Source organism: Petaurus breviceps, unplaced genomic scaffold, assembly GCF_028583685.1.
Source record: "Petaurus breviceps papuanus isolate PSGF00001 unplaced genomic scaffold, PetGlider_PUasm1.0 37, whole genome shotgun sequence".
In the NCBI taxonomy this organism is placed as follows: Eukaryota; Metazoa; Chordata; class Mammalia; order Diprotodontia; family Petauridae; genus Petaurus; species Petaurus breviceps.
In genome coordinates this window covers 90,217,273-90,244,492 of record NW_027186296.1, presented here as the reverse complement: position 1 = coordinate 90,244,492, position 27,220 = coordinate 90,217,273, and the positions used below count along the sequence as shown (strand labels likewise).

Genomic DNA, 27,220 nt, shown 5'->3' with positions numbered 1-27,220 from the left:
TGAACTCGACACTAGAAATGACAAAGATTAATCTAGTTGACTCTGGTGACCTCTAAGTGGCAATGAAAATGCAACTAATGCTAATGGTAATTGGACTTATGTAGAGTTAAAATTTTGACCAGGGGACCAGGGACTACATTGCTGTGAGATTATACCACAAGTGTTTTAAATTAATAGCTAAGTTACCCCTGGTTACCCTCTAGATCCAGCTGCCTTGGCAGCACAGAGCAAGTCTTCAGAGGATATCATCAGGTCCTCCAAGTTCCCAGCAGCCCATGCTCCAGACCCCAACGAGATACCAAAGATTGAGACGGACCACTGGCCAGGTCCCCCCTCACTTGCTGCCGTAGGTATGCAAATGAAGCAACTAAGTCAAATGGGCAAGGTTCTAAGGGTGCTAGTAATTCATAGTAATGTATGAGAAAATTTAGCATGTTGGAAAATTTTGTGAGGAAAATGCCAAAAAAAAGAAAATAAAGGACAGAAATAGAGACCAATGTGGTATTAATTTAGATGTCAAGTATTTGAAATTTCTCTATCTAGATGAACTAGAACCTGTTATAATTTAATCTGCTATAGCTCAGAATTTGATAAGAAGTTTATCCACATTGGATCCTCTCTAAGAAGTTTCTTATTGGAACTACTAGAAAGATTTTATTATAATACTGTCTCACCTATGACATAGCCCCAGATAACAATATGCATTGTTACTTCATATAACTCTTGCTTATAAAGATTGACTGAGCCCTTTTACAAGTGACTTCTTCCCATATAAATTGTCTCCCAGTGTTTTGCTTATTTTTCTTAGCACCCAAGCATTGTTCAATTTTTGGAATAACCCCTTTTTTTGTAGCTCCATGAAAGACTGTGGCACAGTTCATTGATGTCCAGGAAGCATCCCAATATAAGTCATGTTGGTTGCATGCCTTCATCTGCCTCACTGTCATCAATTCCATACTTTTTCATCCATGAGGTCACCTTTTAGCTATTCCATTCATTGTATTTGGTCGAAATGTGTTTGTATCTGTACCTTTGTGTCTACACAGTTGGCTTAATGAGGTGCTAACAAACTGAAAGGCCTGGTATTCAGAATTGGGGTATCAGCTATGATAACGTGTGCCTTAAATTTCTCTTTCAAAATTTCTGCAGTCATCCATTGCACAGAATGCTAGATTTGGAGAAAAGAAGATCGGGTTCAAATCCTTTCTCAAATGCTAGCTTTATGACCCTGGGCAAATCCCTCTAAGTCTCAGTTTTCTCATCTGTAAAATATAGATAATAGTAGCATCTGCCTGAGAGAGTTATGGTGAGGTTCAAATAAAATAATATATGTAAAACTTTGCAAACCTTAAAGCATCACTTAAATATGTTATCATCATCATCCAAAGCTTTTAATTGTCCTTTATGAAGTATCTAATTTTCATCATCATATTCCTTTTACTTTTATGAGGAATCTTTTAAAAAGATTGTGCAGTGATTGCTACTTAAATGTTTAGGAATTATTGAGGAGACATGATGCAGTGGAGAATGCACTGTTTCTGGAGTCCAAGGGAAATTTACTTGGCCAATTCTTCATTGCTTCCATAGATCCATGATTTTATCAGTAGGGGTACTCCTTATATGGGGCAAAACCTGCCTTCCCAACTTATTTGAAAGTCTTCATAGGATGTAATAGACAAAAAGTTTCATTACCCAGAGGCCAACATTCTGGCAATGATGCTGTTTGAGGCTGGGCTAATCCATAGACAGTAGACCTACCCTATATTGCAGCCTTCATACTCAACACCCACCCAACTTCTAGGACTTCCAGAGTTTTGTGATCTATTGACCTGGCCTTCGAGAATCTAGTGGCACTTCCTATCACAAGGAAGATAGTAAAAAATGAATAAATGAATAAAAGCCCCTTTTTTATTATCAAAAAATGTCCTATAAAATTGAGTTGAGATTATCTCATTCTATCTTTAGATTTTTATCTCTTTAGTGTATATTAGCAAACTCCATCTCAGTGCAAGGCATGCTTAATAGATAGTCAAGGCCAGTCTTTAATTTCTTCCAACAAATTATAAGTCTTCAGGAAATAACCTGGAAGTTCATCATGTTTATTCTCAAGTAGCTAAAGGTCCCACGAAAGAAATTTTTTAAAAAAAATTTGGAGGGTAGGAGATATTAAGAGAGTGATTTAAAGCTTTTTAAAAAGCTTTTAATTCATTAACCATGGTATAAAATACTAAGACTATTCATTAGTCAAAATCAATTTTGATTAGATTACCAGCATCTCTTGTTTCCTTGCACAGATTCATCCAAAGAGTTCAGAAAAATTTAACCCAGTCTTCCAACCATTCAGAGAAATTCACTCCTAGGAAACTAAGAAAACTGAACATGATGTGCCACACTTAATAGAAGTGGGTACATAGTTTTGTGGCCTTCACACAGACTAGAATTTTATTTTCAGTTATAGAGAAACTCCTTTATGACCATTTTTCAAAGGGCCAAGAAAAAGAAAGTGTTAATAGTGGAGAAATATCATGTTAACTTTGTAAGCCAGGACTTTCCAAAAATAAAAATTTAGACAATGTAATAAGAATAAGTTTTTTGTAATGATTATATTGTGAGTGAATATATCCAGGAAGAGAAATGTATTTCAGACCATTACATTTTTTTTCTTCTAGAAGAATGCTTTCATTCCCTAAGCAGGGCTTGAATCCCTAATACACAGATCAAATATTGGTTTACAATGATTGACAATATGGATTCCTAAACAGAAACTCCCCATAGATGACTTAAAGTGTGGCTACTTAGAACCTTCTGTCAAAAACAAAGCAAATTCCATACATTTCTATCACTTGGTGGGAGGCCAAAATCCCTACCCTTCTGGCATAATGACTTGTATTCACATAGCAAATTGAATAAAAGCCCAATAAAAATTGATTAGGAACTTGTCTGCAGTACTGACTGTAAATAAATGAATTATTTGAAACCTAGTGACTTAGTTTGATTGTGTGTGTGAATTGGAGGTGGCCAGGGCAGCTTAGAGGGGGTGCATTTTTCCCTGTCTGGTTCAGGAATGCTATTTAAAAAACACTGCCAGCTTTGTCACTATTACTGACTCACTGAAGATAAGCGGACTAGTCCTTTAGGATTCTTTCTTGTGGCAAGTCTTATGTAAGAAGTTCTCTTTACTATGGAAATAGGAACGGATATGAGGCGCAGATCAAGTGGCCGTGAGGAAGATGAGGAGGAGCTTCAGAGACGCAGACAGCTTCAGGAGGAGCAACTATTGAAGGTTTGTCAGCTGGGAGGCTGCCTTATTGCTTTCATTAAATTCTTTCAGAAATGTCCTGAGAAGTACCTACATTTCACTAGAAAACACCTTCAGGCTTCATTCACATTTATTTTTCCATTTTGTACCAATAGCTCAACTCAGGTCTGGGGCAGCTGATACTGAAGGAAGAAATGGAAAAGGAGAGCCGAGAGAGGACTTCCCTTTCAGCTAATCGCTATGATTCACCACTGAATTCATGTGAGTAGCACTTCCATAGACTTTTCGATTTGGGGTCCATATGAATGTATCTTGTCTTTTCATCTAATACAGTATTGTAAGCCAGTAGTTTTTCTGGGACAGAATGGTTTAAAATACATGACTTCTCTCTGCCTGGTGAGGTCCATTCATCTGAGTGCTACAATGACTTTGCTTTTCACAGTTGTTCTGTTCTTTCCTCTATTCCCTTATGTTGACAGGAGGGAACCCATGTGGGGTAGCTAGGCCCCAGGCTGCACAGAGACGGGATTTGAACCCAGATCCTCTGACACTGTTCTGGGCCTGGCCTGACTTTTTGTAGCTGCTGCAGCATCTTTTCTGCCCTGCCCCCCCCCCAGCAGATTGTTCCCAGATGGAATCCAGATTGTTTGGTGCTCTTGCCCTTGTTACTTTTCAAGACTAAGCTGATTCTGATTAGCTCAGCAGTGATTCCATGTAGCCTACTGAATTGTTTTAATTGATCAGATCACACATCACCAAGGCAGACATAATCTACATTACATTCAAGAAAATCACCTGAATGGCAGAGAGTTTGGGTCTTTAGGAACAAAATGGAATCAAGAAATCTTCTGAAATCAGGGGCCACCTCAGGCAGCTGGAGGAGAAATTTCATAAAGAAAAAATGTTGCTCTCTTTTTCTACCTTCTCTCTCCTTATTTTACTCTTTCATTCATGTTATCTATCTATTTTCCAAAAAATCCAACCATGATTACTCACATACTTTCATCTTACATTCACTATCTTACTGTGGAAGCCAAAAGAAACTGAAAGTTGATAATGCTATCCTGGATTTGATCTCTTTCCCTACTATTTGAATTATCTACTATTTGAATAGGTGGTTGTGTTTTTTTTATTTTGAAATGTGGATTTCTTTCATAATTCTTTATATAAGTTTATATTATGTGAATTTATATAATGTGAGAACTGTCCGTATGTATGTATATATACACACATTACACAGAATGTCCCAAATGTCTTCATGCATTTTAAGCTATTAAAGCTTAATATTTTTCTCTTTTTTATGACAGCATTTATCATTGTTAGCTAAGGCTTCCTACTAGATACTTTCTACTGTCTTGTCTTTTGAGGAATCACACTGGTTTTTCCCCCTACCTCTATGACCTTATCCTTTTTGCAACTGCTGGCTGTTTCTAAAGAAATTGTCCTATGTCCTCTTGTCTCTACGTTCTTCCATTCTCTGCCTTGGCAATCTCATCTGGTTTCATGGCTTCAACTACCACTGCTATTGTAAAGAACATGTGTGAGATACATATTTACATAGACAAGATCTAGCATTATTTGGAATGCAGAATTCATAAAAACTTGGCCATTATAAACAGGGCTGAAAGAAGGATGCCCCCTTTACCTACTGTTATTCAACAGTTAGAGAAATACATTAAAGGAATATTCAAAGAGAAGACAAAATTATTCCTATTTGCTGGTGATGTGATGCAATACCTAGAAAAACCCCAAAATTCAGAAAAAAATTGACACAATTCTTAGTTGCAGTATACAAAATAAATCATAAATTATTGATATAATATTCCATAGATAGCTTTGTGTGTATATATTTGTCTGGTTGTTGCCTCTCCCATTAGATTGTGAGCTCCTTGAGGGCAGGGACTTTTTGCCTCTTCAGCATTCAGTGCATTGCCACACAGGTGCTTAATAAGTTTATTGACTAACTACTGACCAGAAAAAAAACAATAATTAGAAAAATTCTGTTCAGAATAATTACAAAATGCATGAAATGTTTTTTGCTATGCCAAACTAACAAGAGGATGCTTCATGCATTATCTTCAGCTCCTCACTCTCTTACTCCCTATATCCAATACGTTACCAAGGCCTATTAATTTTACCTTCGTGACATTTCTCACACATGCCTCCTTTTCTGACATTGCCAGTGCTCAGGTGCAGGCCTCTCCAACTCACACCTGGACTATTACAACAGCCTGCTGGCTGGTCTCCTTGCCACTAGTCTTCCCCTACTCCATTCCATCCTGTACTTAGCTATCAAAGTGATCTTCCTAAACACATGTCTGACCATGTCACCTCCTCACACTCAATAGACTTCAAAAGCTCCCTTTTTCTTCCAGGATCATATATAAAATCCTCTGCTTAGCACCCAAAGCACTTCATAATCTGCCCCATCCCCCACCTTTCACTTTTTTACACTTTACACCTCTCAACATAAACTGCAATCCAGTGACATTGGCTTCTGTTCTGCTCCTCAAACAAGACACTGCATCTCCTGACTCCAGGTATTGTCTCTTGCTGACTCCCTGCCTGGAATGCTCTCTCTCCTCATTTTGTCCTGTATTTTCTGGCTTCCTTCAAGCTCCAGCTAATATCCCGTCTTCCATAGGAAGTCTTACCTGATCTCCCTTCTATTGCCCTTCTTCTATGGAGTATCTCCAGTTTATTCTATATATAACTTGTCTACACATTATTGTTTACATGCTGTCTCTCCCATTTGACTGTGAGTTCCTTCAGAGCAGGGACTATCTTTTGCCTCTTTTTGTATCCCTAGTGCTTAGCACAGTGTTTGGCACACGACAGACACTTAATAAATATTTATTGACTGAATGACTGCTGTGTTGGATTTGGAATCAGGAAAACCTGAGTTCAAATTCCACCTCAGATACTTACTAACTGTGTAACTCCAGTCAAGTAACTTAACCTCTTTCGGACTCATTTCATTTCCTGTAAAATGAAGATAATAGTGGCACCCATGTCTCATCCTTGTGAGGATCAAATGAGATAACATATCTAAAGCACTTGGCCACCCTTAAATTAGTATATGACTGGTACCAATTTAATATTATTGTTATTATGGAACTAGGCAAAACAATAAACTCATTTGGGCAGGCAAATGGTAGTGAATCTCAAGGGAAAAAAAGAGAAAAGAACAAATGAAGGGGGCATAGCTCTACCAGACTTTAAAATATAAGGCAGTGTTCATCAAAATATTTTGGTACTTGTTTAGAAAAGCAAACAGAAAAGTTTATGAATAGAACAGACTAGATAAGCAAGAAATAAGTCATCCAAAATAGGTCAGTGTTTGATGAACCCAGGCTGCCTTTCCAGCCTTCTCTGATTTTACCTCTATTCACTCTAAAAATCCAGTCAAACTAGATCGTTTTCTGTCCCTTGAGCCAGTCCTGCATTTTTTCTTTTCCATGACTTTCCATGTGCCATTCCTTGACATCAGAACACTTTTATCTCTGTTATATTTAATCTTTTTACATTAAGTTCATAGTTTGAAACTGTTGAGATCCTTTTGGATCCCAACTGTGCCATTTACTAGACGAGCTTATCACTTCCTAGCTTCATGCCATCTGCAGATCTGATGAACATGTTATCCATGCCTTTATCCAAGTCATTCATAGATAAAGCCAAACAGAGTTCCCTGGGACATTCCTACCTCTTCATTTTAGGGGTCAGGATTCAGAGAAGTTAGGTGATCTATCTCAGTTCACAAAGCTCTAATAAATGTCAACTTATGGATTCAAACTCAGATCTTCTAATTACTGGTTTAGTCAGTGATTTTAACCTTGCCTGAGTACATCTACAGATCTGTTATCTCTTTATTCAACATGATAATAGAAATCACAAATTCTCAACATCTTATTCCACATACTTTTTGTCCTCCTTTCTCCACAAAACTTCCAGATTATCTATCTAACATGCTAGAGACTGTCTTATTCTTTTAGTTTTGTGTACACTAGGGCAACCTTAGTGCTCTCTCTTTATCTAATGTCTTCCCTCTATTAATTATTTCTTATTTATCTTGTATATAGCTTGTGTGTATATAGTTAACTATCTGCTGTCTCCCCCATTAGACTGTGAGCTCTTTGAGGACAGGGACTGTCTTTTGCCCTTCTTTGTGTCTGCAGCACTTAGCACAGTGCCTAGCAGCCACTTATTGACTCATTGACAGACTTTCCATCTCTCACTTTTTCTACATGACTAGCTTACCTTCTTTTCTACTTGACTCTGACTCTTTTCACACATCATTATTGGGAACATGCTGCAGCTTATTTACACTCACAGTGGGACTTTCTGTTGCCCATTGTGGCTCATGTAATTGTGATTATTCTAAGATTTTGATGTTCTGTGAATCACAATCTTTATAACATCAACACATCAGTGTCATATTAAGGTTCAAAAAAAAAAAGATGGGATCTCATAGCAGGGAGTAACTTGGGTTTTATTGAAAGAGCTTCACATTTTTCCAAGTGACATCCAGCATAATATCCTACTCCAGTTCGGTTCTGGGCCCCAAGTCCATTATCCAGTTACAATCCTGTTCATAATATATTTACTGATAGACTATCTCAGTGGTTTAAAAAAAATGCACTTTAAAAAATCTACTATCATAGAACCACAGGGGCATAACTACATGTATTTTTGGTAAAGCAGTCACCTTCCTGGGAGGTGGAAAGGATGGTGGCGATCACCACATTGAAAACAACCATGTGTTGCCAGTAAAGCCCATAAAGAAAAGAACAATGCACTAAACATTTTCCATTATGTCAGTATGGTAAGAAATTGTTATTTCACCAGCATGAATGGTGAAATCCCCTTCACCAATAAAGATAAGTATTAGAGAGCTAGTTTCCAGGTGATCAGAGAGATTAAATGACTTGCCAACGGTCACACAGTGGCAGGATTTGATCCCAGGTGTTCCTGTTTCCAAATCCAGCTCTCTATGCACTATACTACTCTGCCTTTCCATTACTTATTTATTCAGCAAACTTTTAGTAAGTTCCTGTTGCATGCAAAGCATCACATATTTAGTAACATAGGAGAGCTATATAGAGTCTTGTCCTCTGCCTTCATGGAGTTTACAGACTAAGAGGATGAGACATCAGCACATATAACTAAATAAAAAAAATCACAAATTGGCCCATTGAAGAGTTGTGAAACAGTTTTAATACAGTTTGAAACAGTATATCTATCATGGTGTGTCAGATGTGTTCTCTCTTAGTTAATTGCTCCATGAGGATTAACATCTTTATCTCTCAGAAGTACTTAAAGACACACTCTCTCCAGAGCTTGATAAGCACCACTCTTTTATTTTATTTTATTTTATTAGGTATTTTTCCCCAATTACATGTAGAAACAATATTCAACTAAAAAAATTTAGTTCCAAATTCTCTCCCTTCCCCCATTGAAAAGGCAAAGCAATTTGATTTAGGTTATATGTGTGCAGTCATGCAAAACATGTTTCAGTGTTAGTCATTTTAGCACCACTCTTGAATTGGACACCAGAATCCCTGGGCAATAAAACAGAACATCTTCAAAGGTACCTTCTGAAAGAGACCTTAGAGCCCAAGGGTTCTCTCCCCTTTTGTCATGGATTCCTTTGAGTATGGTAAAGCCTACAGACTCCTTCTCAACACAAAATAAAATTAATGTGATTACAAAAGAAATCAATTATTGAAATAGCTATCAAAATACTTTTGTCATTTTTAAAGGCTCAGGTTAAGAGCCTCTGATCTACTCCCATCTCTCCTAGCAAAAATAATAAAGCACTTGTGCTTTTCTATGTAACAGAAATGGGAATTTGAAGATCTTCCCTGCCCCTTAATAGATCTAGGGGAGTTTGAAGACCTCCCCTACTTTGAAAGTATACTCTGTCCCCTAATAGACTTAACATAATCCCATGGAACCTGTGATGGAGGGAATTTGCTAAAGGGTAGAGCAGAGCCCACAGGAAGCTTCCCTGCTGTGAAAATAAACTCAACCCCCTAATAGGCTGAATGTAGTCACATGGATACTCTTGTAGGAAGAGTTTGCTGAAGGGAAGAAGAGCCCACAGGAAGCTGGGAGCCAGAGCCTGAGAGATGGTAGGAGAGAGGTGCTTAGGTGAGGAGAAAGAGATGTTTGTGAGTAAATATTGATCTTGTATTGGTTTATGGGAAGGCTGAAGGATGCTGTGGCTCTGAGTGTTATTATGGCCTCTGAATATCTTCAGTACTATGATGGAATCGGCTTACTGGTTCTGAGATTAGGTTTTCTGGTATCGAAATGAATGTTTCAGTTCTGTCCTCTACCTGGAGAATCTGTTATATTCTGCGATTGACTGTCATGCCATACTAATACTCAGAGTCTTTATCGTGATCGTAGGCACTGTAAATATTGTATTGGTGCTACAATATGTCACTTTCCTTTAACTTTTTGTCCTTGCAGAGCATCAGCTAACAACCATCTGAAAGTGTCTCACAGTTGACCTTTGCAGTCAGACTATTTAGTTGAAATTGTAGTCTATAGGAATTCAAGTATGTCTCTACCCTAAAAACAAAAGCACATTTCTTTTTTTTTTCTTTTTTAAGCAATCAGGGTTAAGTAACTTGCTCAAGTTTACACGGCCAGTTATTTCTGGATGTGGTGCTGAGTATCTGAGCCCGGATTTGATCCAGGTCATTCCAACACTGGAGCTGGTGCTCTTACTCGTTGAGCCACCTGGCCGCCCCACAAAAGCACATTTCTTTCTAATTCTGTCATCCTTTATGTGTTCCTCCAAATGTTGAGTTATTTTTCATTAACTTTTGGTGATTAAGTGATGACTATTTTTATAAATGAATGAGTAAACAAATGAATATATTCTAGATTAGAGCTTCCCAAGTGGCACATCATGTTTGACCAGTAGAACTTGGTGACTGATGAGATAGATGTCCAAGCAACTTGAAAGGAATCCTTATAGGAAGGGGAACTTAGTCAAGAGTCTTACTCCTCCAGTGAGGTGTGAGTACCTCTCTTCCTCCTGCTCAGAGACTTCATTGTTAGCACTCTCTGTATTAAATAAATAGAGTTCTGTTTGATTGTTGATTGGTCCAAATGTCATTTACTTCCACAGCTCAGAAATAGTTGTTTGGAACTGTCCAGATTTTTTTTACCTGGAAAACTTTTCAATTTTCTAAAATTTTTCTTTTGGTCTTTTTTTCTCCTATTTAGCTCCACATGCTTCATCTAAAACCTCCTCCCTCCCTGGTTATGGAAGAAATGGTCTTCACCGGGTAAGTAAGGTTTCTCTAGTTCTCCAGAGATAACTTTAATATTCCTTTTCTTGAAGGTTGATAATCTGTTCAGTTCAATTCAGCAATCATTTATTAAGCCCCTACTATGTGAAACACTCTCTAATAGGTTCTGGGGAGACAAAGATAAAACAATACTTTAGTGAAAATTGCTATGTGGTATTGTTTGAAGGCATGTTACCTTTGTGAGTGGTGGGAAGTAATTTTAAAATTTTATTAATATCTTTTGTTTTTGGGGCGGCCAGGTGGCTCAGCCAGTAAGAGCACCGGCTCCAGTGTCGGGATGACCTGGATCAAATCCGGGCTCAGATACTCAGCACCACACCCAGAAATAACTGGCCGTGTAACCTTGAGCAAGTTACTTAACCCCAATTGCTTTAAAAAAAAAAAAAACTTTTGTTTTTACACCTTTGTTGTGCTACTTTCCCATAAATACTGGTATATACCCATTGCACATTCCCTTGTGGCAACAGAAAAAGCAAGACCACTTGACGGCATGACTACATCTGATAATGTATGCAACATTCCACACCTCTGGTCCCTACCTCCAAACTACGAGTAGGAAGTTGACTTGAATCATCTGTTCTACAGAATGATGAGACTAGTCATTACCATTAGTTGTTGTTCCACTTCCTTTTTTAGGATGGTTTTCATTTTCATTGCTAAAACCATTACATAAAGTGATTTTTAAATTGCTATCATTATGAATGCTTAGTATATCTACTTTGAATCTAAGACCTGGAGAAATCTCATTACTGAGAAAAGAAAAGAAAATGACATTAGACTTCCACAAGAAGTTCTATGTAAAGAGAAGAGATCAAACATTCCTCTTGCAAATATTTTTATAATTAGGAAGCAAGCACTGAACAAAGAAATAAAAAGTCATGTTATTACATTCTCCTGACATGAACAAAGAATAGATGTTAAACAGTTCCAATTGTGAAACTAAGTAGAAAAATGTATTTTTCCTTGTGACCAAAAGCTGCTCACCTAGATCTCTTATTACAGTCAATAAGATTTCAAAGTGTTGGGAGAAGAGGACAATTAGAAAAATGAAGATGGTCTTAGTTTATGAGATATTCTTTTGAATTCAATATCCCTTCCCTTTTTCATCTCTTTCTCTAAAATGGTACTATGACATATGGTCTCACATATGCATTTCTCCCTGTTGCAGCCGGTTTCTACAGACTTTGCCCAATACAATAGCTATGGTGATGTCAGTGGTGGGGTTCGAGGTAAGCCTTCCTACATCCGTATTTTCTGGTGTCTGTGAATAGTTGTCATTCATGCTTTTCCCATGGGAAATAGTGATTGGAATATAAACTTCTATTGTAGAGAAATTTTTTGTTCTATAAATAGGCAGTATGGCATAGTACATAGTGAGCTGGACTTGGAGTCAGGATGACTTGGGTTCAAGTCTTACTTCTGACATGCACTGTGAACCTCTGGACTGGTCTGTAAATTTCTTAGGGACTTGCACACCTCTCTAAGACTACAATTTGCAGATCAACTGCTAGCTACATTGGTAGAGGGAGGTTCCTCATCAGGAGATTTTCATATGGATGAAATCATAGGACAAATTCAAAATAGATTTTACACATATATAATACATATGTATATATGTAGGTGTGTATGTCTTAGGTATTATCAAAAAAATTTTTATGTAATAAGTTGACTGAGAAAAATAAAGGGGCATAAAGGGCAAATTTTTTTTACCATTATTTTCTTTAGTTTGGTTTTGAAATAATACATATGATGTGTGTATTGTGGTGTTTTCTATTTATGATAGATTATAAAAGCAAGAATTAGGTAGCATAATGGTAATAACATATGTGTATCTCTATGTGAGCTAGTGAAGTTAATACTGAAGAAATCCCAGAGAAATACTAATTGTATCAGGTGATTAAAAAAATAAATTTGTTGAAATTTATGTGTTTTTTTCTGTTGATTCGTTCACATTTTTATGTTCTTACTCTGATGATATTTCCTTTTCTTTTGCAGATTACCAGGTATAACGTGCTTTTTCTTCTACTGTGACAACATAAATCCACCAACCATCCTCCTATCCAATTGTGAAATGGTCCTTCACGGAATAGTTTTTGTTAATGAGCTGTTAATTTCCTATTTATCCGCATGTGTGAGCCTAATCATTGGTCTGCATTGGCCAGAGACAGTTGCATCTAGTGCTGTAGTGTATCTTGGTAATGAGTCACACGTCAGACAAAGGGAAGGAAGGCTTGCGTGTCTCGAAAACCCCTCTGATGCTAAATTGTGTCCATCAGGAGTATCCAGCCCTATATATATTTTTCTTTTAGTGATAATACTTGACGTCTGAGCCTGGGGTCCCTGGGCCTCCCCTCCATTGCCAGGTCCCAACAAAAAAAGATGGTCAGAAGAGGTTCCCTTTTTTTTATTCTGTAACCCCTGTTATCCTATAAGTTTCCAGCCTTTCTCCATTCACATCTATTTATAAAACTAGAAATAGTTCATGCTTTAGCCCACAAAAGAAACCCTTGAATTATACCATCCAGGAGCAGTTTGCTCTTATGACATCACTTACTCTCAGAGCCCAAACCTTCTAAAATGGAGATGAGATACAAATAAATGAAATGAAAGGGAATGTGATGTCCGAGCCATAGGTCAAGTTGTCCTCATATTGCATTAGTAGCATGGTTTGTTATCTTATGTAGAATACAAGGCAGCAGAAGAGCTAGCTACAGGCGTGCCTTTGAGCAAGCCATCCCTGCTCCTCTGGATCTCAGTTTCTTCATCTTTTAAATTAAGGGATTGGACAAGATGCTTTCCAAAGTCCCTCCCAGTCCGACTCTTCTGCTCTTTGCTGATTCTATGTGGATGAGCATGTTGTGTAGTGATTAGAGCACTGGACTTGGAGTCACTTGGATCTGGTTAAAATCCCACTGTATGTCCTTAGGCAAGTCACTTAATTACTCGGAGTCTTAGTTTTCTAATTTGTACAATGAGAGAGTTGAACTCGATGACCTCATGTGTCTCAGCTCTAAATCTATGGTCATATGAGGTCTGAATTTACAGGTCTAATACCTTGCAGGTCTTAATAAATGTTTGGTGATTGTGACAGGAGGTTGATAGGGATTTGATTCTTATGGGAGAACAAGATGGTTTCTAGCTCCTCCTACAGGTAGTTTAGAACATGTTGATACGTTGTTGTTTTTTTTTTAAAGCAATAGAGGTTAAGTAACTTGCTCAAGATTACACGGCCAGTTATTTCTGGGTGTGGTGCTAAGTATCTGGGGCCGGATTTGATCCAGGTCATCCCAACACTGGAGCCCGTGCTCTTACTTGCTGTGCTACCTGGCCGCCCCGATACATTTTTAATATAAGGGAATTAGACTCTATTCCTTGAAAGTAGATACCTTTAATTAAAAACAGGATCTTTGGGATTCTCTTGGTTGATATATGAGCAGAAAAATGGAAGAGACATATCCATAGTCACTTTTTTTTTAATGGCAGCTGAGATTTTAATTGTGTAAACTGGCAGTAATATTTTAAGAGAGAGAGAATTGTAGAGGTAAAACCCTTTTCTATTTTCCCCATGCCTTGCATATGCTTCCTACTCTGTATCGTCATATACCTCTGTGTCTGATGTAGACCCTCCCTGATGGCCATGTACCTGGAATGCGAATGGACAGAGGAGTGTCCATGCCTAACATGTTGGAGCCAAAGGTAAATGTAGATGTTACAGACTTTCCTTTGAGGCAGAGTTTGGTAGCTTGGGAAAGGCAGATTTACCCTTAAGACGAAATTTTAAACTCCAATATTTCTGATCCTCTTACTGTTTGCCATGCACGAAATCTACTCTGTACCATGCTTTTCTAAAGAGTGGGCTCGACCCCCAAATCGTATTATACTAAATTTTAAGTCCCTTGGCAGTAAGGACCATGCCTTATTGATCTTTGAACATTATGCCACACATATAGTCACTTAGTAAGTGTCATGAATTTTTTAAATAAATCTGCAAAAAAGTACCACGCTATTTACAGATTTGGTTCTACCTAGTGAACAATTTTAAGCACTTGCCTGATGCTTCTAGGGAATCCACTGGACTACATATTATAAGCTGACACTGCTACAGCCTAAGAAACCCCATTTGTTTGGTAAATGATTGGCTGACCTTGTCATCTGTATCAGTGGTGGAATGAAACAGTCCTTTTTATGTAAGACCCTGTGTGATAAAACAAGACATCTGACTTAAGAGAGCAAGTCTACTGTTACCTTGAAATACCAGTATGGCAAGCATTGTATCCCTGGCCTACGGCAAGGAGAAACAGTATCTAGGAAATTCCATCTTTGAGAGAACTCTCTTTCAAGCAAAGGTAAAAGTAATTACAGGCTCCCCATAAATAAATTTTGTTTTCCAGAGTGACAAAAACTGGTGATGTAGACAAAAAATTGTGTAGGGTTTGTTTAGTTGGGGTTTTTTTTAGCCCCTCCTACCACAACCCTATCAGCAGTTCAGGAGAGGAGAGCTATTTTTAAGAAGATAGGAATCACAGTAAATGTGGTAGAATGTTCATTATGGATTGGCACATTTAGAAAGCTTTTATAGTTCAATACTTGATGCATAGACAGCACCTAAATGCTTGCTGATTGACTAAATCATCTGTTCCTTCTAAAAGATTCATTCATAAAGTTAACCCATCCCCAAATAAAAAGCAAAAGCCAAGTGCTGAGGCATCGCTCCTACCCTTATATGCATTCCTGGATTCACATATTAACTATTTTTTTTCTGCCCTGTTGAATTTTGCCTTGATTTTCCTTTCCTGAGTTGAGTTGTGACCAGGTGTTCACAAGCCATTCCAAATATTCTGAGTTTATAGTGAGATGAAAATGAAGACTCAGACCTGCACAAAGCAACAGTCATTTTCAGTTTTTCAAGTATCTACTTCTGTGTCTGACCTAACACATCTTCTTACTGAAGAGAGAAATGGAAAGTGGGTCCAAGATGCCTTACCTGATTCAGAGGTTTTAAAAACTATAAAGCTAATTGGCATTAAGCCTTGTCACTTAACTTTAATTGTACAAACACTATGAAAATACCAAGTCTGCCATGGTCCATTTCCAAAATTTCTGAAGCTAAAAAGTCATTAACACTACAGTGAAGTTTGCTGCTATTTTTCATTTGGATGAGGAGAAAGGCTACTCCAGGATATTCATGTGAAATCCTTTCTGTCTATAAGGATTATATAAAATCTTACCAAATAAATCTTAATAACACCAAATAAAAAATCTTGTTATCACTAGGAATAGAAAAGGACACACCTCTTGGGTTAAAAATAAGGGCACAGTGTTTGGATAATGGAATGAGAGAACAGATGCCAAACTTTCTGCAGAAAAATTAAACTTCTTTCTCCTTAATGCCAATTATTAACAGATTTTCCCATATGAAATGCTCATGGTGACCAACAGAGGGCGGAATAAAATACTAAGAGATGTAGACAGAACCAGACTTGAGGTAAGAACAAATTTCCCTATAATTACTGCCCCTTTATTTTTTTTCTCCTTCTCCTCCCCCATCCTAAAAAAACTTCTTATCTGTTTAGCAGAAGAGAAAAAAGAAACAATATGTTACAATTTGCAGGCAATTCTGAGTTAACTTAAAAGAAAACTCCAATTTGCATGTAAGAGATTTAAATGGAAAATACCTACTGAAACCCCTCAGAGAATGCTCCTGGCAGCTATATACTACTGTATATGGGGTTATAAAAGCCAGCCAGCCTTTGGGCTCTTTAGACTTCATCAGGCCACTGACAGTCACTACTGACACAAGGGTAAACATACAAACATAATTCTAAAGCATAAAGACCAGAAGAGCTAAAATGTGGCCCTCTAAAGGAGATCATACAGGATGGATGATAATGATGCAGGTAAAAATCTGGACATTAGTGCCAGATTCACTAAGGAAATGTCTATGGAGTTTTTTATACACTTTAAAAAGGGATAGAGACTAGATATGTGATTTCTTGAATATAAGGAATTCTCAGGAGAAAACCTTTTTCTACCAATTCAGGTCAGCACCTTCTCTCAAACAATTTTTATTATAATAATTTTTCATTTTTAAATTACCAGTAATTTCTATTTTTCTCTCACTCTGCTCCACACCCTGGGGGGAAACTCCTTGTAATAAATATGCATGAAACCTGTAAGTACCTAGAGTACTCAGAGGTTAAATGACTTGCCCAGGGTCACACAACTAGTAAATATCAGAGGACAGACTTGAAGCCAGGTCATCCTGACTTTGAGGCCAACTCTCTTTATACTATACCACCCTACTTTTTGTAACCTGTAAAGCTATATAGAAATGTCAGTTCTTTATTACTGTTATTATTATTATCAACTACAACCCAGCTCTTCCTGGTGCCACAGAATGGGGTGTATAATCAGAAAATGGAAATTATTCAAGGGTTAGTTTGCCTTGGTTATTAAAAGGGAACTGTAACTGAGAAGCAAAGCTCTATGAAATGCATGATTCTTATTTGACATTCAGACCCAGAAAAAAAAATATTATCCTCTTTTGAGAGGTGCTAACATCTTAGTTCACATACAATTGTAGTCATTTGTGGCAGTGGGAACTCAGATGCTGAGATGAGCTCAGAATTAAAGGGTGTGGGAGGGGAGGTGCTGATCGCACCCAGGGAATGTTAGGGCATGCTTCTTTATACTGTGGGAGTCCCCACATTCCATGTTAAAGTGTTCTTTGGGCACACATGCCCATGGCGGCTTTTTGTATTTTTCTAAATAACTGATTTCAGTCCAGAAAACCTATGTATGTTGGCAGAAAAGTTTTGCCTGAGGGAAGCCACCTGTGTAAAGCAGAACTGTCATCCCATGAAGGTAGCAGATGATCAACAGGCATTATAAAATACCTACTCTGTGCCATGTGCTATACTAAACACTAGAGATACAAGATCAAAGAATAAAACCATCCTACTATCAGCTTAGTGAACTTGGATACTGGCTCCTTAGCATCAGTATCATCCTAAGTATCACAAATGTCTTACTAGCTATTTTTATGCTGAATGGACAGGTAGGGGCAAAAATCACCCTGCATTACCACACTCTTAAAGAAAACATGGTGTGAGCCAACATCAAGGGCCTAAAATACACCTCTAACAACATTCCCGGAGCACCTGGAATGCTCTTTGGTGATAAAGGAGGGTTTGCCAGCCTAGTGTTCTTACATGGGCATCCGGCACTGACCCCATTCATTTCTCTCTTGTCCAGCGCCATTTGGCACCCGAAGTGTTTCGAGAAATATTCGGAATGTCAATACAGGAGTTTGACAAGTTACCTCTATGGAGACGCAACGACATGAAGAAAAAAGCAAAACTCTTCTAAGTCACATCTGCCCACCAATTTGAAAAGTTAATGAGGATGCTGCATAGGATGGAATATTGTACAATGGCCACATCTGATTGGAGAACTTACAAACTACTTCTCCACAGCAACAACAAAAAGGGAAAAATCTGATTGAGGCCACCGCAATCTAAGCATTGGCCCAACAGCAGCAACACTTGCCAAGAAGCCATGGGGTGGAACTTTGTATGTTCCGAAACTTGACGGTAGTTTCCATGTGTGACCTTTTTACATTATCTTCTGTACATGATTTGAGCCACTTTCTTATTTTGTTTCCCTCTAACTGTTGTCCAAAAATACAACAGACTGTATTGGTCAAGCCAGGAAGTGCCCTTAAGATGCTGAATGGGGGAAAAAAAAGTTATAGTAACTCCAAAAACTGATTATCTAATATTACAGTACTGTGGTTAAGAAGAAGAAAAAAACCTGTGTGTAACATATCCATATGGTAACAGTAGTCATATTGCATAAGTGTTTCTTCATTGGCCTCACTTAAAACTGCCCATTCTGTAGTTGTAGTAGAAATCAAAGAGGCAGGCACCTGAGTAAACTACTCCATTGGGCTGGAATGATTATAAATGTGTCCCTTACTCTCCACTGCACACATTTGCTAGGATGTGGTTGGTGAATTTCTGCGCTTTTGTAAACAGTATTTCTCTCTCCTCACTTTTTTATTTTTTTTTTTTTGCTTCAGATTACTTGGCTTAAATTTAACCTACCCAGCAAAGGCAAGTAGCAAACCTGAACCCAGCTTGCAAAAAGAGAGGAGGGAAAGTTGTTCTTAAAATCGACCTGGGTTACATGCCACCAAGTAACCCCAGGAAGCACACCATGTTATAGAAAATAACACTTTATGTTGTTCTGCCAATGCAAATGTGCTTGCCTGGCATCTTCCATATAATATGTGACACATTACACATCATATCAAGCTGAAGGTCATTTCAACCGTAGGCTAAGGAAGGATATATTTTCTCTCTTCTTTGCAGTTGTGAAGCAGAGAGTTTTGAATTTACTCAAGCTGAAAATGAGAAAGAGGAAGTTGGCTTTCCTTTGTGCCTCACACTGTTGACCTCATGATTTGAGCTAAAATATTATTGAACATAATTTCTGAATCATGTGCTTCAAAAATCTCATTATTGTATGAATGCTCTAGTTTTTGAAGGACATATCAATGAAATATACAGGGGGTAAGTCATTTCTGTGGAAGGATGAGTTTGTTCTACTCCACTCTTCTGTCCCCTGGTGAAAAGTGAGATGGGATATAGAGCTTTTTTACCTTATGTTGGCACATGGAAGCCACTGTATAATGATGCACTGATATAATTACCCATCTCTTGCTGTGAGTGACACCCAAATTCTGGCTACAGAGCAAAAAATTAAGATAACTTTGTAACTTGACAGATCAAACCACTCCTCCCTGATGTTGAAAGTCTTGTAACAGGAAACATATATACACACACACACGTATATGTATATATATACACACACATACATATATGTATATGTGTATGTTTCCTAAAATGGGAATCCAGGAATCCCCTAGAAACTAAAATAGAACTCAGACTAGCTGATCATCTTAGATCACTTCGCACTGAACAAGAGCCATTCAGACTTGGCTCATTGCCACTGGGCTCCATTGAAAACACTGGTGCAAGAATCAAATCACACCTATGAAGGTCCCTATAGAGAAGCCAAAGGAGAAAACGTTTGAGTTGATCTACAAGAGTGCCATTTTTGGCAAGAGATTTGAGACTCTACTCTACACCATTGTTGGGAATTATATTAGTTATCTGTCATGCAGTCTATGTTGGAAACAAATAGATTTGTTTTCCAAATGGGCACTGTTTGTAAGAATATAAGGGGAAATGCTATGTGGGTACAACACACTTAAATGTACTAGGTGCTACAGTAGGGAGTAGAATCCATGTGTAGTGGTCTTTTTTATTTACTAATCTAGTGGAAGCCATTTAATTTTATTGTACCTTCAGAACCATGGAGTAAATGTTCAAGGACCGTTCTTGCATATATGTGTCTATATATGTATGCATGTATGTATGTATATCTTAGATCTCCTAAATCACTTAACAAACTGCTCCTGTGCTAGTTATATTGGGTTTTTTTTTTTTTATGAAAACTTCTGCCTTCATTTTTGTCCCTTGAAGTATTCAGTGCTTCATTACCTGCTGGGGTGAGAGTGTCTGTTCTGTCATCTCTCTGAACTCTCCTTTGCCTGCAACCCTTGCCAAAATCTTTTTTCATACTTTTCTGTCTTGTGATCTTCTCTATCAAAGCAAGCTGTCCAGTGTTTTGTGCCCTTTCATAGTTCTGCGAGGCTTGTTTTAGTAGGAGGGATGTATTTCCAAAGTCTAGCCCCAAAAATAAATGAAAAAAACCTACTTGGGTAAAATTCTAATCCTTTGGCTCTCAAATTGTTTTTCATCTAATGGGAAAAAAAATAGTGGCTCTCAATAACTTATCAATTAATTATAGTGGCTCAATAATCTTATCAATTATGACCTAAAAAATGTATCTGCAAACTAGGTTATTAAGCATCATTAAAAAAAAAGAAAAGAAAATTAGGGTGCCTGGAAACTGTGGGCATAGTTAAGTAATTTTACCAAAAATCTGATTCTTTGGGCCACGTTGGTAGGATGTCATAGAATCACAAAATGTGAGAGCTGCAAAGGACCTTAGATAACACCTAATCCAGGCTTTTCACTGAAAGGTGACTTGTCCAGTATCATACAACTTTTAGTGAAAGAACCAATGCAAAAACCCAAGTCACCTCAGACCTTGTGTCCTTTCTTTTGAATGATACTGCCATTGAATGGTGTTTTATTTTAGGTAGATCCTACCAGACCTAAAAAGTCATTTTCCATCTCACTCATTTGCTCCTGATAATGTTGACTAGAGCAGGACACACACAACCCCCTCCTCACAACGTTTGTTCAAATGAGCGTGTGAACACACACGTGCACACACACACACATATTACCTGCCAAAGAATTCAATAGCCTTCTGTCTATAGGCAAGGCTGTCCTTTGACCTAGAGAGTGAAAGACTTAGAAATCTTAACCCTCATGATAAAAAAATGTGTATTAGCCTAGGGAGCTAGTAAAATTACTATAGAATGGGGAATGGGGGCCAGTCTAGTTTATATAACTGCCAAATCATACATGTGGACTTGTCAGTTTCATTAAAAAATCAGCCTAGCATGCACACCTTCATGACACCCAAGCCACACTATAGAATGCAGCTGGGCCCTGGTTAAAAGCAAACCCTGCATTGTCTGACACTGTTTATATAATATGTAAATTAGGGATAAATATTCACTTTACAAAAATAGGGTTTGACATTAGATGCATTTAATTGTCAACTTTCCTTGATTTGTTTTCAAAATATTCTTAGATTTATGACCATCTAATCAATATACACCTTTTCAGGAATGCATCTATTATGCAAAATGAAGTGTACTTTAGAAGTGAATCACTAACTAAATTATATGGTTCCTTTAAATGAACTTAAAGTTCAAAGTAAGACTTAGTCTTCCTTACCAATGGTGTCCTTTAAAACAGATTAATTGTGATTTGAAGAGTATTGAAGACTGCAGCAATATATTTGTTTGTTTTTTAGCTTGGGACTAGTTGTGAAGTGCTCTTAATATTTTTTCTGCAATGAACTCTGTCAAATCACCTCTTCCTCAAAGCATCAAAGGAACAGTGCTGAAATTGGCAAATTAATAAGGTGTGAGAAGTAATTCTGTGTCCTTGATGTTCCCTGGTCACCTTCACCCAGAAGACTATATGCTTCAAATTGGTTTATTTCTGATACAGAAGTTGTGGCCATTCTCTTGTGACTGCTCTCACCCCTTAGGCTGGTGAGGTTGATTATCTTTACCAGCAATTTATGGCAGACTGGCTGGTAATGTTTATAAAACCTTAATCCTATTTCATGACACTTTGAAGCAAATACTTTTTCTAAAGAATTGCTTCTCTTGGATACAGTTAAGCTTTTGCAAGTTTGAAAAATTCAAGTCACTTTTGATTAGATAGATCTTTCTAAAACCTGTTTGAGACAATACCTTAGCATCATTTAAAATAGGAGAATGGCAGGCAACTCTTCCAGGCTGTATGCTTTTGTGAATCTTCCTTATCAGCAAGAAGGATACTGAAAGGAAAATAAGTTTCATGTCACCAACCTCTCTGTGCCCTTTGTGGGAAATATGTCTGGAGCAAATCCAGTTTTTACAGATTACCTTCCCTTTCTCATCAGTGCTTGTTTACTCTGTACTCAATTGCTTTTCCTGTGTATTTCATGCCTGGATATTGCCTTTGCTCTGTTTCTTCCCATACATTAAAAAAAAAACCCCACAAAATAGTTCTTTCTGTGGAAATGGACGTTTTATTTTAAAAACCAGATGCTTCTTACTGCTGTGAAACTACCAGTGTCCCCTTACAAAAACATTTCTAATATAGTAATAAAATTAGTTTGTATGATTTCTAATACAGAGAAAAATTATTTTGGTCAGAGTAATTCTGACCACAATAAGAGCTACTGAATTGCCTGTAGTGAAAGATCATTTGAGGGGGGGGGAGAGAGTAGAAAAGCAATCATAGCTTTTGAGGAGGCGGCAATGCGAAGAGCCAAGAATCATTCCTTATTGTAGTTTGAATTTTAACTTGTCCCAATTTGATTATGATTAAACTTGGCACATTTAGATAGAAACATTTTCTGAAATAACTGATATCTGTGCAGTTCTAAAGTCAATTCAAATGCTTATTTTAAGACACTTTAGGTCTTTGGGTAATGATACTTACCATTAGATAGCATTCTCCACTAACATGTGTCTCCTGGAACCATGGTTATCTTTTAAAAGTCGACATTCAATATGATTGCAGTCCCCTCTAATCATTACAATTTTTATTTCACTCCAGGAAATAAAACAAGAGGATATACTTAAACATTGTTCTACCCATGGAAATGAACTTGTTATTCTTAACATAAATGTCCAGTAATGTGTGTGATTTCTGTGAGTTGCTGACAAATCTGTGCATGAGAGCCCTTAAAATCACTTCTACTTTGGTTTTCTTTTTTTAAAAAGATTAAAGAAATTTTTCTTCCCATTCCCTCTTCTTGCTTCCAAAAATATTCAAACAAGTATTTGGAAGACATCCTTTAGGAAAAGAAAAAAAGAAAGAAAGAAATGTGTGTTGTGTCTCCTGTGAAAGTGAATTGTCTGTCTGCCCACTGAGTACTCAATGCTTGTATGCAGAGTGAAGAGCCGGCCTGCCATTCTCTGGGTTGCTGTTCTGTACAATTACTGATCTTCTTTTTCTGTTGCAAGCAGCACATATTGCACTCCTATGCCACTATAATCTGCATCACTGTTGTACTCAGAACAAGTCAATGAATAAAGTTTTGTGCTTTATTCTTAAATGTGGATGAACTTTTGTTTTAATTCTTTTGGTCACTGCCCTCCAAAGGGCTACTGTTTGGTGAAGGAATGGACTCCACCCACACTAAAGTCTTCCTCCCACATGATCCTCAGACAAGCAAAATCCCTAAAGCCATTGTTGTTTGAGAGATGAAGGCATAGAAAGGGCTGTGGAAGGTTAGCCCAGGAAAAGAGCCTTGACAGTTGAGTCCAACTTCCTCATCTTATACATGAAGAACATGAAACCTAGACAAGAAAGTCACTTCTCCAAAGCCATCTACTAGGGAATGACAGAGCAGAAATCAGACCCAGTTAGGATAAATGAGAGATCTGGTCAACAAGTGCTTAGGTTCCAAAATGGAATCACGTTTCTCATTTTCATTCTCCACCTACGCTTTTTTCCTTTTGCTTCATGGTTACTCCTTCAGGGGGTCTATTGTCTTTTGTTTGAGGAGATTTTTTTTAAGTTTGTTTTTTCTGATTTTTTCTCTCCCCCCGGTACTACCCATAACAGAAGTTTGTCCAGTAAAATCCCTACAAGCATTTAAATGGTAAAAGATATTTTAAAAGATATAGCAGTGTCAGACTCAGATAGAAACAATGGACAGCAAACTATACATAAGGATCCCTTTCAGGTGCATATCGACATGGCCATATTCACATTATTGTATTTTTATTTATTTTGTTAATTTTTTTCCAATTACATTTCAAGGTAATTCAGGCTATACTTGAGAGGGCTCAGTGGTCATATGTTTGACTCCTGTGCTCTAGGACATCTTTAAGACCTTGACCACCATGGGGAAATGGATGATAGAACCAATATCTACTAGTTTTCCTTCCCCTCCCCCCACCATGGGTAAAGCTAGTTCCCCCAGAAGGTGACAGCTGTCCCCAGATCTAGATTAACCCAGGAGGCCAAGGCTCAAGCTATACCTTCCTTGATATCTCTTCCTGGTAGCCTCTGGCTTTATTGATGTGGCTTCCTGGCCACCTAAGGGCTCACCTCTTAGAATTCATGTCATTCAGATTTGTCAGATGTGTAAAAATTTTGCAAATCACCACACTCTGTTCTGTTTATTACCTATTTCCATATGGAAAAGAGGAACCAGTCTTCAGAGTGAAGTGCTAGGGTATCCTTGTTGAATGTCTTTTTGTTCTATAGCCAAGGAAGCCTCCTTTTGTTCACTGTAATGGCCTATGACTGCCACATTTTTGTCCCAGCATCAAACTTGAGCAAACATGGTGCCAGTCTGAGTCAGACTCACCCCTAACTCTACTCTGGGAACTGTAATCCAATTATACATCTCTATTGAGATGCTATGTTCCTCAAAGTCTTTAAGATTGATCAACACTTGAAAGTTGTTCTTTTGACCAAAACATATTGCCCCTCCTCTCTGATGTTTTGCCAAAGCGTTTTTTGCTTTAGGTTAGAGAAAGCTGCAACTAATGGTAGCTTAATCATTCTATCAAGTCTGTGGTTTAGGATGACCCAAGAGTGTCTTCATGGCATTATGATCATAAGCAAAGACAAACAGAAAAGAAATGTAAATCACATGTCTATAATAGAAAAACAAAAAGCCTGGAGAAATTTCACCAGGTTTAGATTCATGCGTATGGATTTGTCTTTACTACCAAAATGTTACATTAATCTTACATCAAAATACTGTTACTCAGATTGCCAATTGTAATCATGAGTTGTCAATAATAATAACATGGGCCTTTATAGTTACAAATTATTAGTTCATTTGATTCTCACAACTCAGTGAGGTAGGTAGGGTGAATAATATTATCCCCATTTCACAGCTGAGAAGTTTTGACTTGCTCAGAGTATCAAGACTAGAAGGTATTGAAGCCAAAATTCAAACCCAAGTCTTCTTACTCCTAAATCCAGTGCTGTTTCCATTATACTATGCTGACCATGCTACATGCAAACCACTTAGATTTTTTTTTTTTTGCTTTTTTGGAGGGAAAAGGTAGGGCAGTTGGGGTTAAGTGATTTTCCCAAGATCACACAGCTAGATTTGAACTCCGGTCCTCCTGACTGCTGTTCCAGCGCTCTACTCACTGTGCCACTTAGCTGCCCCCATGCACTTAGATTTTTGACACATTATGCTAAGCAGGTGAATTTGTACCCAAGTCTTTATTTAACCTGATGGCCTGGCTATAGGTGATAGAAAACTTTCTAATACATCAGCAACAGCAGACTTAGATACAGAGAAGGTACTTGGAAAAGCATGGGATTGACAAGTTGCTGAGCAATGTGCCTCTAAAAGAGGACTGCTGGCCCTGGTTGTTAAATTTTCAGTGTCAGCATTTACACCACAGAAATCAGCAAACAACAAATCAAGACTTAATTGTTTTGTTGATTATGTGGACTTAAGAACGTGATGAGAAGAAATGCTAGTAATACAGATTAATTTTAAACATGTCATACATACTTTTTTTTTCTGGAGAGCTGGTTGTTAAACAGTTACTGTCACACCCCTGCTCTAAAGTATCTTGTTCTTGTTGAAAACCATAGTTTTTTTCATCTCAAGATAAGAATGAATTCTTAGGATGAATATTAAAGGGAGAGATTAATTGTTGTAGAAATTGTTGTAGAAATCATTTCCTGTCTGGTGTGGCACCTGGCCTCCAAGAAACCCTTTCAGAGTCTCTATCCCCACGCCCCAGGAAGGCAAATTATGTATATAGAGGGGCGATCAACTGTTCTATCTCCATTCAGGACTGAAGTAAAGGAAGCTATAGCAGAGGATTTGACTTAAGCATTTAAAAGTATTCCCTACAGTGAGACTTTTAATCTGGAGTGTGGAGGGTGGGGTTAGAATTCTGATCAGAGGAAGCATGGTATATTGTCTAGAGCATTGGACCTAAAGTAGAGATGATCTGAGTTCAAATCCAAGTCAAACACTTATCCTGTGACTTTGGGTAAATCACTTAAACTCTCTCAAGCCTCTGTGAGATGAGGAAGCTGGACTCAATGATCTTTAAGTCCATTCCAGCTCTGAATCTAAAAGTCTACGAACAGGGCGGATAGGTGGTACAGTGAATAGAGCACCAGCCCTGAAGTCAGGAGGACCTGAGTTCAAAAGTAGCCTGAGACACTTAACACTTACTAGCCACGTGACCTTGGGCAAGTCATTTAACCCTAGTTGCCTTGCCCTCCCACCTCCAAAAAGCAAAATAAATAAAAATATATAATCCTATATATTTTTTGAATATATATCTTTGAATGTGGGACGTTCTGATAAGAGGTAGGCAGTGGGAGAGGGTCTCTAGTCCTAGAGAAAGGAGGAAGGAGCACTCTGCTGGGAGCCCAGGGGTCCGTGTACTTCCTGACTTAATCCATGTAATTGAGAGGGCCCAGAGCTTGGTGACTTCTCCTTCAAGCTCTAGATCAATCATCCTAAGTGATTTGCCCAAAATCCCATAGATAATAAGGTGGAAGTTACAGAGGTCACTTTAGGATAGATATCAGGAAAACCTTCCTGACGATTAGAAGTGTCCCAGAGTGAAATGGTGTGCTTTGAGAAGTGGAGGGTTTCCCCTCCTTGGGGATCTTCAGGCAGGGACTGGATGACCACTGGTTGGGTATGTTATAGGGGGACTTCTTTCCAATGGGGTGGAATAGATAGCCGCTGAGGTTCTTTTTCACTCTAAAGTTTTGTTATCCAGCCATGCAAACCGCCTTCGTGAAGTCAACAGAGGATTGCCAAGTCTACTCATGTACTGTACAATGAGGTCAGGGGAATGTGCTGTGAGTAGCAAAGTAGTCTGGAACTACCCAGGAAAGTGACAAAGGCCAACAGGAATTTG

The 27,220-nt window shown here is 38.0% G+C and overlaps 1 protein-coding gene across 1 annotated transcript in view; it reads left to right on the top strand.

Moving 5' to 3' along the window:
- ABLIM1 (actin binding LIM protein 1) overlaps window positions 1-23,406 on the top strand; it is a 284,912-nt gene extending 261,506 nt beyond the window's left edge. Inside the window, exons 14-22 of the mRNA XM_069099028.1 lie at window positions 204-350; window positions 3,192-3,283; window positions 3,415-3,520; window positions 10,499-10,560; window positions 11,753-11,813; window positions 12,580-12,587; window positions 14,206-14,280; window positions 15,989-16,069; window positions 17,839-23,406. Coding sequence (XP_068955129.1) covers window positions 204-350; window positions 3,192-3,283; window positions 3,415-3,520; window positions 10,499-10,560; window positions 11,753-11,813; window positions 12,580-12,587; window positions 14,206-14,280; window positions 15,989-16,069; window positions 17,839-17,952 — 746 coding nt within the window. The 3' untranslated portion in view covers window positions 17,953-23,406. The remainder of the gene's footprint in view (window positions 1-203; window positions 351-3,191; window positions 3,284-3,414; window positions 3,521-10,498; window positions 10,561-11,752; window positions 11,814-12,579; window positions 12,588-14,205; window positions 14,281-15,988; window positions 16,070-17,838) is intronic.
- Window positions 23,407-27,220: the final 3,814 nt, after the last annotated feature.